At 45.7% G+C, this 14,808-nt stretch overlaps 1 protein-coding gene across 1 annotated transcript in view; it reads right to left on the bottom strand.

Annotated features, from left to right (window-relative positions):
* LOC126442753 (zinc finger protein 665-like) overlaps positions 1-14,808 on the bottom strand; it is a 92,750-nt gene that overhangs the window by 26,757 nt on the left and 51,185 nt on the right. Inside the window, exon 5 of the mRNA XM_050090781.1 lies at positions 3,858-3,895. Coding sequence (XP_049946738.1) covers positions 3,858-3,895 — 38 coding nt within the window. The remainder of the gene's footprint in view (positions 1-3,857; positions 3,896-14,808) is intronic.

Genomic DNA, 14,808 nt, shown 5'->3' with positions numbered 1-14,808 from the left:
GCCCCATACTGGCAGGCAAGGGAGTGGTCGATAAGAGGGAATTGAATGAGTGGCCAGGTGAGAAAGAGAAATGGCATGACTATCCACTGAGGAGGACATCATGCCAGTATGACTAGTAATTCAGCATCTTCTGCATAGACTCTCAACTGTGCTGGTGAAAAAGCCGCCAGTGGCGAAACTTATTCCATGATGGGGAGTGTGTTAAGACAGCATATGATGGACATAGGTGCAGAGGAATTAACTGAACACCCACAGTCTAGTCATGAATGGACATGGGATTTAAAAAATCAAGGAGGGTGGTCTGATCCGCTCCCATGGAATTATCACTTAGGAGATGTAGGACACTGAGGAACTGGGTACTATGTACAGCCACCTAAGATTACATGGGTGGACCAAGGAAGTTTCCTATCAAACATAAGCCCCAAAAATTTTCTAGTTTCAGCAAATGTAAGAACGAAAGACGCAAGACGTTAAGATGGTGTAAGAAACTCATTCCGCCGCCAAATATTCATACAAAAGGTTTTGGCAGTGGAAAAGTGAAAGCTACTGCACATGCTTCACGAGAAAAGACGATAGGAACGATGGTGAAGACGGCACTCAAGGAGACAAGTTGATGCAGAACTGTAACAGATTGCAAAATCCTTGACGTAAAGGGAGCTGAGATGCTTGGTGGGAGAGTCCATAATATAGTTAATGGGGATAGCAAAGATGATGATACTGAGTATGAGCACTCAGGCATCCCATTTTCCTCGATAAATGTGTGAAAGCCAAACCATATAAACCTTGAGAAAAACTGTCTTTCAATACTTCCTCGAGTAAATGGGGCAGATAGCCTCTGAAACTCCACATGTAGAGACTACAGAGGATATCAGCCCTCCAGCAGATGTATCAGCATGACGATTCAAAATGTGGAGAGCACATCTCCACAAGCAAATCACATCGCTGCATGCCTCAGTCCACCAGGGACCACAACATGCTACAGTATGGAACATTCTGCAGCAGTAAGGATAACGTTTGGAAGATACTTTACCTGGTTATCACAGCTGTGTAACGGTCGTGAAGAAGGACTAACACCTCCAGTCAGCCTTAGAAAGCTGCCAATTGGATGTGCACTAAGGTGGGATAGGAGTCAGCGAATGGATAGGACACAGAAAGTCATCACTTGAGTATGTGTCAGAGGGAATGGGCCATTCAAGACGATGGGTGAGCTGGACAGTGCAGAACAAGAGGTCCAAATGATGATAAACGTGCATGGAATCTGGTAAGAGAGATGATTCAGGTCAGCTAAGACGGAAGCTCATGGACAGGCTCTCCACGAGCCCCAAAGCAGATGGTGGGCATTAAAACCGCCAAGCAACAAAAAGGAGTGAGGGAGCTGAACAATGAGCTGGAGTAAGTCCGACGGTAGCAGCAAATGACAGAGGGGTGTAGATGTTACAAAGAGAAAAGGTGAAATGAGGAAGGAAACTGCAGACTGCAACAGCTAGCAGTCGAGTGTTAAATGAGATGGATGACCAGCATGGCTCCCACGTGAAGTGAAATGCTGTCCTTGGGGGAAAGGTCACAGAGGACCAGAAGGAAACATGAGAGGTCAAAGGGTTGTGACTACAATTTTCTTGGAAGCAGAAAACAAGCGGACACTGCAATTCCAACAGCAGCTGTAATTCCTCCTTGTTTGATCTAATGTCACCAATGTTCCATTGAAGAACTTGGTGGCTGCTGAATGCCAGCCTTCAAAAATTCACTGCCACAGGGACCAGAGGTTGCAGAATCCTGTTCCATGAAATCTACAAACATATTGGCATTCTCCCTGGGTCACCCTGTGAATTCCATGGCAGAAAATCGGTAGGCAGTGGGCACCAACAAAATGGAGGTCAGCCGGGTGAGGGTATATGTGCCAACACCACTGAAGAGGATCTCCAAGTCAGGGAAGAATAAGACCATTTGTTTTTGTTTGATTTTGTAGAAGACTTTTTAGCTGTAGGAAGTCTTTGGGGGAGTATTGCTTTTGTCCTTCCAGCCTGACAGTTGTGTAGCAGGTGATTTTGCCACCAGGGGCAAAGATTTGATGGCTTGTTGCACAGCTGTAGGAGGAAATGGGGATGCTACTGTGACCTGGGTGATTTTACTACTGCAACACTTAACTTGAGGTTGCAAATCTGGGTGGGCATGCCCTCTTATGTAAGGCATAGCAAAAACAGAACTGTAAATGCCAGATGGTCAAATGCACGGGTTTTGACTAGCTGACAACTGCAAGTGACAAGGTGGGGTTTGATGTCCTTCACTCAGATCACCTGAGTGGCTCGCTCATTAAGACACTTGGGACATTCATGGGATTACAACTGATACAGCACAGAGGAGGCAAACAGCTGCCCTCGTGAGCATTTCTGCCAAGAGTAACATGTTTGGCCATGTTTTGACAGGATACGTGTTTTATTATGATGTTGACACTAGCAGGAACCCGTCTGGTTTGGAATGTATGGTTGGATCATGACGACTTCATAGCCTGCTTTAATCTTTGAAGTAAACACTACCTGGGCAAACGGTAGAAAAAGAGTGCATGTGGGCATGAAGTTTGCATCCATCTTTTTCATTACTCAATGGGCCATAGTGATGCCATGATTAGAGGGAAGTGTGGATTTCTCCCTCGGTGAGGCCATCTAGCATCAGAATGTAAAGAACACCATGTGAAGAGTTCAGTGAATGATGGCCCTTAACACAAACAGGATAGCTCTGGAGAAGTGCTGCTGTATGCAGTTGTTGGGCTTGAAAATCACAATACGTCTTCAAAAGCAAAGTTGTATTACGTAAACAACAAAAGAATTTCACAGAGCCTGCAACTGCAACAACACCTTTCAGAATAATGCATGCATTAACCATAGCAAAGGACTGACCACCTTCAGTACGTGATACCATGAGGAACTGATGTGCAGCTGGGACGGCCTTGAAATCTTTAGCCTCATTCTGTTTATGTTTAGTAGACACACCCTAAGACGTTGATTGAGCCACAACAAAAAATCCCCATGATTGCCAACATCTCCAATGGCATGCTCCTTCCAATTGGGTGCCCCCTCAGAGGGAGATTCACCCACCATAAATGACTGTTCACACCTCCCAAACTCCTGACAGGGACCAACTTGCATTTGGGAAAGCAACAGTCACCCCTCTCTGGGCCTGGCTGGTATCAGAGGGTACGTGTGAACCCTACCGTTGACCTGGAGCTAGGAATTATGGATTACCTTGTCACCTGTAATGTGTGTAATGAATGGGCCAGCCTTCAGGAACACACCGGGACAGAGGAGAAGCAAAGAGAATGAGGATTCACCAGTTAAGTCTTCACAACCTCATTGAAACTGGCACCAGCTACTTATGATTCTTACTGATGGTGGCCCATAAACTATCACCACTACAAGCTTGTGTGTTTCCTGAGCACCACTGTGGCACTGCACTGAAACACCTGTTCAACACTATATTCATTAACCTGAAAGGCAGGAAAACAGCTCCAATTTTTGGATATATAGCCACTCACTTCGTCTTTTTGTTCTTCTGCAATATGACATTAGCTTGTGCCCATCAAGATGAATATGTTGAATTTCAGTTATATTCATGTGATGTTCTGCACTAAGCACAATACAGCTGCTGACATTCGACCTGAATTTTTATTTTCCTGTATGGATATTAGATGTTTGCTCTATCTAGGAACAGTCACATAATTGTTGTTTCAGAGAATAGCATTATTGCCCATGCTGCCTTGTAATGTTGTTGCTTATTGGTAATACTGAATAATTACAGTAGTGCATTTCATATCTGAAGAACACTCACAATTAATAAATTTGTATTTCTCTAAAAGTTCTTACCTTGCACTATCATGTGTGTATCTTGTTGAGGTTTCCACCTGAAATATTTGAAAAATGGCCTGTGATTTATAACTGATGAGACAGTAAATAAATAGAATTCTATTAACACCCATCAACATGTGATTGGCCCACAAAATGCTCTAAGTGAGGCTTGAAAATATCATTGAAGAGAACATGATAAACTTTTGCAGTTAATGAAAAACAATGTTAGTAAGAATTCACTCTCAATTTCCTCACTTCGTTTTCAGTACTGTAAATAACTACACAAACCCATAATTTGGTTGCAGCCATAGTTCCTAATAGACACTTCACAAAGAAAAGTGACCAAAAACATCTTTCATCTGTCATGCACCTACACCGCATTTAAAATTTTCTTTCACTTGTTTCCATTATGAAAACTGCCATTCACTGACGAATTGATCATCATAAGTGACATTTGGGCCTTTGTGTTCTGAGCAGCCCAGACCAACTTACTGATGTGAGGAGTGACTTCTGAACCCAACTGTAAGTTCACACCCAGAACTAATACAGGCTTGGACCATTGAATATACAAACATTAATAAATATTGGCAAACTCAAAATACTGTCAGACATTGTAAATGGACTAGTTATAATTGGCATTACAAAATAGTACATTCACAGAAAGAATACCACATTCAGAGAATTGTAGATTTTTCAGAGAACACAGGGAAGAAATTCACAGAACTCCAGAACTAGGCTCTGCATTCATTCATAAATGGCAAATCAATGTTGCAATCAGTACTAAATTTTTTATTACCTCTAGTAAGACTCTCTCCCTGCAATAATTCAATATTGATGCACCAATAGATCAGGATAACAAGAACATTGCAGAAAGGAAAACAGTCCTGAGAACAATGTTGAGAAGCATCTGATGAAGTGCCAGAGGAAAATGTAAGAATTTTATTAAATTTTTATCCTCAGACTGGTGCACAATGGAGATAACATTTTCTGCCCAAACTGCTATTAAATGTATTTATTCACAACTGGAATTTTGACTGATATGCCATTCTCAAGTGACAGCTTACTATGAACTAAGTCAAAGTCATTAAATGCCATGCCTAGTGCTTGGGGAGTGGATATTAAGATGTGCAGTATGACATGACTGACAGAAATTAGTACATAAGGTACTACCATTGTCTAGGCATACAGATTACGAAGACTCCTGTCTTGTGATAAATATGGAATTTGTAAACATTGTTAACACAAGGGAAGTATTACCTCAAAAGGAATTATAAAGCGTTCAGGTGTCACACTGAGCTACCACTTGAGAATTGTGCAACTGCCAAATTAACAATTTTGAATAAATACATTCTCTAACACTCCAGTGAGAAAATGTTTCTATTTATAAATGTCTGCCTGACTGTGGATGTAAGAAAAAAGGAAAATGTTAAGAAACAGACATGTAGCTAAATTGTTGGCAGATAACTACCCCCAATCCATACACGACTAAAAAAAAATGAGGTCAACAATATGATTTGAGAATATCAAATAGTGTATGTGCCAATAACAAAGCACAATTCCAAAAAGATGATGAATTTCAGAGTCAGACATACATACCTGTTGAAACTGACCATTGCCACTGAATAATAAAAGTAAAATTGCTGGCCTAGAATAACTGGTGACCAAGTTCACAGAAGATTCAAAGAAATTCCATGAAAAGCTCACGAAGAAAACAGAAGAAGAAATTCTAAAATACAAGATATATCAGAGATGGCTTAGGACAGAATGGTACTGTGAAAGACAAATTGATGAAGGACTAAAGGGGCAAAATACTATTGGAATACATCTGTAAAATTTTAAAAGGCTTACGACTATAAAGCAAGACTGCTTTTAGTCAGAATTCCTAAAGAATCTGAAATACAGGAGACAACACAAGTCTGCTTAAAAGAACTTCAGGCACATTTGAGATAAGAACAGACTTTAGCCAAGGCAATGTACTAACTCCATTCTTCTTTCAGACCATACTAGGAAAGTGGACATTGAACAGATGGAGCAGTTGTCAGAATCTAATACCAGAAGTTTAATACCACTTGGTTATAAAATGGATGTCAAAATTGTCTTCTCTAGATAATTTAGCCATACTGACTGTAGAGAAAGCACAAAACAAAGAAAAACAGTAGGAAAAGCATGACTCCTCATCTCCTCTGATAAGAAACATTAGTGGGTAACAGTAGTATGGGAGTATCAGGAAATTTAAGGATCTGTGAGAAGTCATGAAGCCAAATGGTGGGGAAAATGGAGCCACAAGAGGAAGACTATGGAAGATGGACTTCGCATTTCAATTGACAGAAGATGTTTATAGTAAAAATTCGTTCTCCAAAATTGCAGAACCTCTGACTTGCAAGGCAGTCATTTGGCCAGAATACACATCTGCATCACCAACACTAATTTTAGAATCAACAAAGATAGTGAAAATTACGAAGAAAGAAAAAAATTAGGAAACAGAAAACCAGTACAAAGATTTAAATTCAGTAACAATACATAAGTATAGATAAATATGTATGAAAGTAACTGGAGACAAAATTGACAAAGCATACTGAAAAGAAGAACTGTGCAGCAGTACTAAAAACGTGTTTTTTTCCACATTTGTAGTACCTTCCCAGTAAAGCATAGCTATTTTATATGTACTGCAAACAAATTACAGCAAGGAGGTCGGAGCGTCTCTGCAAATATGCAGATAACAGTACTTTGATTGTTTTGTTAGGCTACAGCAGTGCTCAAAAATATTTTGGAGTTGTGATGTTACGCTGTCAGTACTGCTTGCATGCAGTCACAAAAGAGCAACACTCAGAGTGCTTCATGCTGCTGTGGTTACATATCTTGTGAACGAGCAAGACCATACAACAACAATATAAGTATATATGCCTTTAGCTCAAAAGTATGTAACTTGCCTTGATGGAATGGTATTCATTAACTACTGTTACTCTCATATTCACTCAGTGATTGTTTACTTGTAGAGAACTAGAAGTATAGCAAAACAGAATACTTGCTTGATGTGAGACGAGCTGTTTTGCATGTCTTCAAGATTGGGAGGTAGCAGTTTAGCACTGCTAGGGACTAGGGCATATCACAACCACTAACAAGTGTGCACAGTCAACAGCAAGAACACGAAATAACAGTAACCAGTAAGCCAAGGTCTAGTCATCCTTGAAGAGCGAGGATGAAGGGCAAAAGATCTGTAAGCAATCAGCTGCTGCTCCAAGAGAAACATCTGAACAAATCAGGGATGATCTGCAGCAACATAGTGGACTGAGCCAACGCAATTCTTCTGTAAAAAGTCACTTAATAACAGGTGATTTACATGATGAATGACAAACCCACTCAAATTACAAAAATAGTAACAGGATAGAGTTCGCAAGGAAACCCCAAACTTGGAAAGCCAAAGAGAAAGTCTAAGGTTTTATGGAGTGACAAAAATTAATTCAACATATTTATTTTCTGATGGTGTGCAGCATACAGGGTGAGTCACCAACTATTGCCACCAAGAATAATTCTGAAAGTATGATACGAGTTGAGAAGTTTGTGGGAGAAAAGTAGCATGATATAGGGGGGCCATAATATGACATTGGCTTTTTTTGTTGCTTCAGAGTTATTAAGGTCAACTGTTTTTTAAATGGGATGCTATAGTTTTTTACATATTTTCTGATAGCAGATACAGAGATGAATCCAATGATGTGTAACAGTAAGGTCTTTGAAGGTCAACTAAAGTCTTAGAGGGGGCATGAATGTCCATTTACAGAACGTGTTCGAAGTCCCAACAAGGACTCACACCAGAGAGCACTGAAAGGACTTACAATCAAACAGGTGTGTCAGTGGAAAAGACAGTCATTGACTAGAGTAAGAAAAGTTGTTTTGTGGTTTTAGGGCACACAACTACAGTGGTCATTAGTGCCCAGACCAAGTTATGAATGCACTGCGAGGCACAAGGTTAAAACAGAAACTAAAAAGGACAACACTAAAAAGGCACATTAACAGGCAAGGGATTAAAAGAAAACAGCATAAACAAATGTCCTTAGACAGGTTTGTCAAGTGGATAAAATGAAGAATGCGAGCAGCTGCTCCCGGGTCATCTGCTAAAATGGCATCAAGAGTACATGGCAGGCCAAGATCAATGCGCAGTGTATTAAAATTCGGACAGGACGTTAAAATGTGGCATACCGTCAGCAATTGCCCACATGCGTAGAATGGCGCCGGCGCAGCAGTCAGCAGATGGTAATAGCTGAACCGGCAGTGTCCAATTCGTAACCAGGCCAAAACGACCTCCTCCCACCGAGAAGGGCGTGAAGAGGTCGCCCAAGGCGTGGGGAGAGGTTTCAAGGCCCTAAGCTTGTTTTCAGTAAGTGTAGCCCAATTGGCATGCCACAGCGATAAAATGCGCTGACAAATGACCCTGCTAAAATCAGATGAGGCACACAACAAGAAGCTGTCCGAGGCTGGAGGACCGCAGCCTTGGCTGTGGCATCTGCAGTTTTGTACCCAGGGATACCGACATGGCCAGGAACCCACATGAAGGTAACTGGAGAACCGTCGTCCGCCAGCTGCTGAAGAGAGTGTTTGATCTGGTGCACGAAAGGGTGAAATGGATATGGATAACTGAGGCTCTGGATGGCACTCAGGGAATCAGAGCAGATGACATGAGCAGAATGTCAGTGGCTGGGATGTAAAGAACAGCCTGATAGAGGGCAAATAGCTCAGCTGTGAAGACCGAACAATGGCCACAGAGCCAGTATCTGAAACACTGTGCCCAACAATAAAAGAACACCCAACACCGTCATTGGTCTTAGAGCCATCTGTATAAATGAAGACCGTATTAATGAACTTCAAACGAAGTTCAACAAACCGGAAGTGGTATACCGAAGCTGGGGTAACCTCCTTTGGGAGTGAGCTGAGGTCAAGGTGAACGAGAACTTGGGCCTGGAGCCAAGGTGGCGTTTGGCTCTCACCCACTCTAAAGGTTGCAGGGAGTGAAAAATCAAGGTGCTGAAGGAGGCGACAAAAGGGAACTCCAGGGGGTAGCAGGGCAGATACATACAACCTGTATTGACAGTCAAGACAGTCATCAAAAAAGAAGGCTAAGACAGGTGGTCAGGCATTGACAATAGCCGACACGCATACCGACAAAGCAGTATATCACGCTGGTAGGTTCATGGCAATTCACTGGCTTCAGCATGTAGACTCTTGATGGGATTAGTATAGAACACTCCAATCGCAAGTGTAGCCCCCGATGTTGTATAGAATTGAGGTGGCGTAAGATGGACGGCCGTGCAGAGGAGTATACGAAGCTCCCATAACCCAGCTTTGAGCTGACGATCGACCCAGGCTAAGTAGGACGGTTCGATCCACTCCCCACGCTGAGAACACAGAGGACATTTAGAGAACAGGTACAACGAGCAGCCAAATATGACATGTGGACACCAGCTAAGTTCCCTGTCAAATGTAAGACCTAAAAATTTTGTTGTCTCCATGAATGGGAGAGCAACGGGACCGAGATGTTAGGACAGTGGGAGAAACTCTTTGTAGTGCCAGAAGTTAATACATACCGTCTTCTCGGCAGAAAAACGGAAGCCATTGGCGACACTCCAGCAGTAAAGACAGTCAAGATAACACTGAAGACAGCACTCCAGGAAACATGTACCCTGCGTGCTGCAATTGATGGTAAAATCGTCCACGAAAAGGGAGCCTGATACATCAGCTGGGAGGCAATCCATTATTGGATTGATCGCTATGGCGAAGAGAGCGACACTCAAAACTGAGCCCTGTGGCACCCCATTCTCCTGGCGAAAGGCGTCAGACAGGACAGAACCCACACGTACCCTGCCCTGTCGATCCATTAAAAGGGCACGAATAAAAAGAACGAGGCGACCCGAAGCCCAATGTATGCATGGTGCAGAGAATGCCCGTTCTCCAGCAGGTGTCTTAAGCCTTCTCCAAATCAAAGAACACAGCCACGGTCTGGCGCTTCCACAAGAATTTATTTATAATGAAGGTTGACAAGGTAACCAGATGGTCAACAGCAGAGCGGCGCCCACGAAATCCACATTGTACATTGGTAAGTAGGTGTTGAGATTCGAGCAGCCAAACCAAACGAGAGTTAACCATCCATTCCATGACCTTACATACACAGCTGGTAAGGGAAATGGGTCAATAACACAATAGAATCGCGCCAGCATGTGGGAACGTGACCCTCAATCCAGATGCGATTATAAGTACGAAGAAGAAAACCTTTACCCGCAGGAGAAAGGTTCTTCAGCATCTGAATATGAATATAAATAGAATCAGGCCCCATAGCGGACAGTGACCGGGCAAGTGCATTTTCGAATTCCCACAGGGTGAATGGGGCATTATACCCTTTCATGATTTGAGAAGCGGAAGTTAGGTGGCCTTGCCTCCCCTCCCTGTTTTCATGGGAGGAAGGCAGGGTCGTAATGAGTGGAGCTCGAAACCTCTGCGAAAAATCGGCCGAAGGCATTGGAGACATCCTCAGGGGCCACAAGGACGTCATTCGCAACTATCAAGCCAGAAACTGGTGAGTGGACCTTAGTGCCACATAGTCAGCGCAGGCTACCCCAGACAACCAGAGAAGTAAAACTGTTGAAGGTGGTTGTGAAAGCAGCCCAGCTGGCTTTCTTGTTTTTTTTTAATAACAAGACGACACTGGGTATGTAATCGTTTATAATTAATACAATTCGCCATAGTAGGCTGGCGTTTAAAGGTGCGTAAAGCACGTCGACGAGCATGTAAAGCATCTCTACATGCTGCGGTCCACCAGGGGACTGGTAAGCGACGTGCAGAAGTAGTATGAGGGATGGAATATTCAGCAGCAGTAAGAATGACTTTCTTGAGGCGTGCAACCTGACTATTGCAGCTTGCGAAGATTTGATCCTGAAAAGTCGCCCTGGAAGAGAAGAGCCCCCAGGCTGCTTTGGAGACGTTCCAACTAGTTGAGCATGGAGATGGGGTATGATGCAGGAGATGGATAACACAAGGGAAGTGGTCGCTCGAATACGTATCAGAAAGTGCGTACCACTCAAACTGGCATGCAAGTTGGGTAGTACATATAGAAAGATCTAAATGGGAATAGGTGAGAGTTGTATCCTAAAGAAAAGTAGGGGCGCCAGTATTGAGGCAGACAAGATTAAGGTGGTTGAAAAGGTCTGCTCACAGGGAGCCTCTCAGGCAGGATGCTGGAGAGCCCCAAAGGGGATGGTGGGCATTGAAGTCTGAAGTCAACAAAAATGGTGCAGGTAGCTGAGCAATAATTTGCATCATGTCTGCTCTAGTAACATCAGACGATGATGGAGTGTAAACGGTACAAACGGAAAAAGTAAAAGTGGGGAGAGTAATTCAGACAGCAACTGCCTGCAGGTCGGCGTGCAATGTGATGGGATCGTAGTAATATCACCCACGACTTGCAATATAACCCCTCCATGAGCCAGAATACCTGTCACAGGTGGCAGGTCAAAATGCACAGAGGCATAGTGTGCCAAGTCAATTTGATCGCATGGGCGTAGCTTCATTTCCTGGAGGGCGGCGAGGGAGACGGCGGCGAGGGAGACGGCGGCGAGGGAGACGGCGGCGAGGGAGACGGCGGCGAGGGAGACGGCGGCGAGGGAGACGGCGGCGAGGGAGACGGCGGCGAGGGAGACGGCGGCGAGGGAGACGGCGGCGAGGGAGACGGCGGCGAGGGAGACGGCGGCGAGGGAGACGGCGGCGAGGGAGACGGCGGCGAGGGAGACGGCGGCGAGGGAGACGGCGGCGAGGGAGACGGCGGCGAGGGAGACGGCGGCGAGGGAGACGGCGGCGAGGGAGACGGCGGCGAGGGAGACGGCGGCGAGGGAGACGGCGGCGAGGGAGACGGCGGCGAGGGAGACGGCGGCGAGGGAGACGGCGGCGAGGGAGACGGCGGCGAGGGAGACGGCGGCGAGGGAGACGGCGGCGAGGGAGACGGCGGCGAGGGAGACGGCGGCGAGGGAGACGGCGGCGAGGGAGACGGCGGCGAGGGAGACGGCGGCGAGGGAGACGGCGGCGAGGGAGACGGCGGCGAGGGAGACGGCGGCGAGGGAGACGGCGGCGAGGGAGACGGCGGCGAGGGAGACGGCGGCGAGGGAGACGGCGGCGAGGGAGACGGCGGCGAGGGAGAAGGCGGCGAGGGAGACGGCGGCGAGGGAGAAGGCGGCGAGGGAGAAGGCGGCGAGGGAGAAGGCGGCGAGGGAGAAGGCGGCGAGGTAAAAAGTAAGGAAGTCAGTAAGAGAGGGAGAAGTACAAAGAAAGGAAATAAAGGAAGGAAGAAACCAGAAGGAGCGAAAAACCAAAATGACCACAAATGTAAGTCATTAAAGCGTCCGTCTCCGGGCGCAGGCGCAAAATACCCCCTTGAGGGGGAGGGACTCCTTTTAGTCGCCTCTTACGACAGGCAGGAATACCTCTGCCCTATTCTTACCCCTGACCCGCAGGAGGAAAAAAAAGGTATTATGGTCAATCATTCAAGAATTGCAGCAGAACTAATGATCTGGCGGGCAGTGAAGACCAGCTCTTTCATGAAGAGGACAGTGGACATGAAGGAAAAGGAAAAGTTTAGTTTCGATATTCAGGGGTCTTTAGTGAGTTCACTTTTATACACAAAGATTTTTTTAGCCTGGCATTGCAATCTAACATTAAAAATTGTAAAAATGTTATTTTTTTAAAAAGTGATTAAAAATGAAAGTGTGCCTTATAGCCCGTAGCACCTTATAGTCTGTTTTCAGTACCTCTCATGGTGCCCTGATGTGAGAAATGTTCTGCCCACTATCCTTCCCACATCTCCTACGGCGGTATTCCACCCTTCACAAAACCTACATAATCTACTTGTCCATCCCTACACAACCCCTGCTCCCAACCCGTTACCTCCCCTCTAATAGACCTTGATGCAAGACCTGTCCCATACATCCTCCCACCACCACCACCACCACCACCACCACCACCACCACCACCACCACCACCCCACCACCACCACCACCTACCCTTGCTGCCTTGTTACCCCTGCCCAGCCCTGTCATCACTCCCATCATTCAGTTGTGCTGCTGCTCACAGTGCAGCTACAGTTGCCTGAGATTTATGGGCTAAAAGAGTTATGGACCAAAAGTTTTATTTGTGACACTTTTATTGTGCCTATCTTCGACTTAGCATCTCCGCAATATGGCGAGTGTCAACTTTGCTAACCCCTGCTGGTCTGGGTGTTAGCATACGCTTGAGGTATTCCTGCCTGTTTTAAGAGGTGACTAAAAGGAGTCTCACTTTTGAGCCCTACAAGTTCAGGTCTCATTTTATGGTTTGACCTGCCACTTTCCAAATTCTACAGAAGTGTGGGCCATATGGGGAAGGACGCCTTACGTCATCTTCGTCTGTGGTCTTCTGTGCTCTTTCACCCTCACGGCAGTATTGGATTTCTCTGCACCCAATATCCAGCATGGTAGCCAGTCCGTTGTGGTGGGGCTGCCATGTACCCATTTGGTGGTAGTTCCCTGACAACACAGGGATCACACTGCTAATGCCTCAGCTGTAAACTCCCCACATATGCCAAGGAGTAGATGCCTGTCTTCCTGGGGCATCAGGGCTCCCAGCAACGGCCATCATGCCAGGTGGTCTTTGCTGTGGCTGGGTGGTGCCTGTGGGTAGAGCCCTTATCGGAGTGAGTGGCATCACGGCAGATGACCTGCAATGAAGCAGACTAAGTCATCTCTTGCTGGTGACTGTATGGCACCAGCAGTCTCTAAGTAGGGCAAGATCAAGTACAATGCTGACATATGTTCATAAATCATTTCCCTCCCTTGCCACAACATGGGAGGATGACAGGGCTACAGAAAGAAGAGTGCCATATTCCCCTACGTATTTAGTCTGTGCAGAAAGGACAGTGACTCCTTTCTACCTATGAAGCATCAATTTTTGTTGTACACCTTGAAGATCAGTTTGGGGATGTGACAGCCCTGTCCAAGATGAGAAGTGGTGCACCCTCAAGTCAGACAGCATCTACAGCCCAATCCCAGGCGTTACTCACTTGTGACCAGCTGTTTGATATTCCTGTTTCCATCACTCCCCATAAAAGCCTCAACATGGTCCAGGGGATTATTTTCCATTGTGACCTCCTCCTGCAGTCTCAGAACAAGCTCCGCACCAATCCAGAATGGCGGGGTGTTCATTTCATCTCGCGCATTTACAGAGGAACCAAAGAAAACGGGGTCGCTACTGGTGCCTTCATCTTGGCCTCTGAGGGTGATTCACTGCCTGAGAAGGTCAAGGTGATTTACCGCTGTGATGTTAAAACATACATCCCTCCCGCTACGTGGTGCTCTAAGTGCTGGAAATTTGGGCACATATCTTCCTGCTGCACTTCCAACACTACATGTCGAGACAGCAGATGTCCACAGCATCAATATACTCCCTGTGTGCCTCATCCCACTTTCATTAACTGCAAAAAGCAGCAGTCCCCCAACTTGCCAGACTGCAAAGTACTCCAAAAGGAGCGGAAAATCAAGGAGTAAAAGACCCTGGGCCAGTTGACTTACCAAGAGGCTAAACATAAATTTGAACGATTACACCCCATTTTGTTGACATTCACATATGCTACGGCTACATTACCTTTGCCATCACAGGTACCTACTTTGGGAGCAAAGACCTCCCCAAACACAGGGAACATCGGTCCCCTCCCCCCCCCCCCCCCCAGTTGGAGAAGCAACAGCCTCCTCCAGCTCCTCTTGTGTGGAAGAGGTCCCTTGGGACCCTCTCTCCTAAGGTCTCCACTAATGCCACAGTCGACACTCTCCAGTGGCTAAAAGAGTTAAAGCTACTGGACGAAGAGCTTCACAGTTTTCCTCCATTCCTGAAGCTACTTCAGAGAAGTCCTCCCAGCAAGCCCCTAAGAGAAGTGAGAGGGCAAACGAAGTCTAAGAAAAAG

Source organism: Schistocerca serialis, unplaced genomic scaffold (assembly GCF_023864345.2).
Source record: "Schistocerca serialis cubense isolate TAMUIC-IGC-003099 unplaced genomic scaffold, iqSchSeri2.2 HiC_scaffold_1402, whole genome shotgun sequence".
NCBI classification, from domain to species: domain Eukaryota; kingdom Metazoa; phylum Arthropoda; class Insecta; order Orthoptera; family Acrididae; genus Schistocerca; species Schistocerca serialis.
The sequence above is the reverse complement of the archived record's forward strand: the minus strand, read 5'-3'. Positions and strand labels throughout refer to the sequence as shown.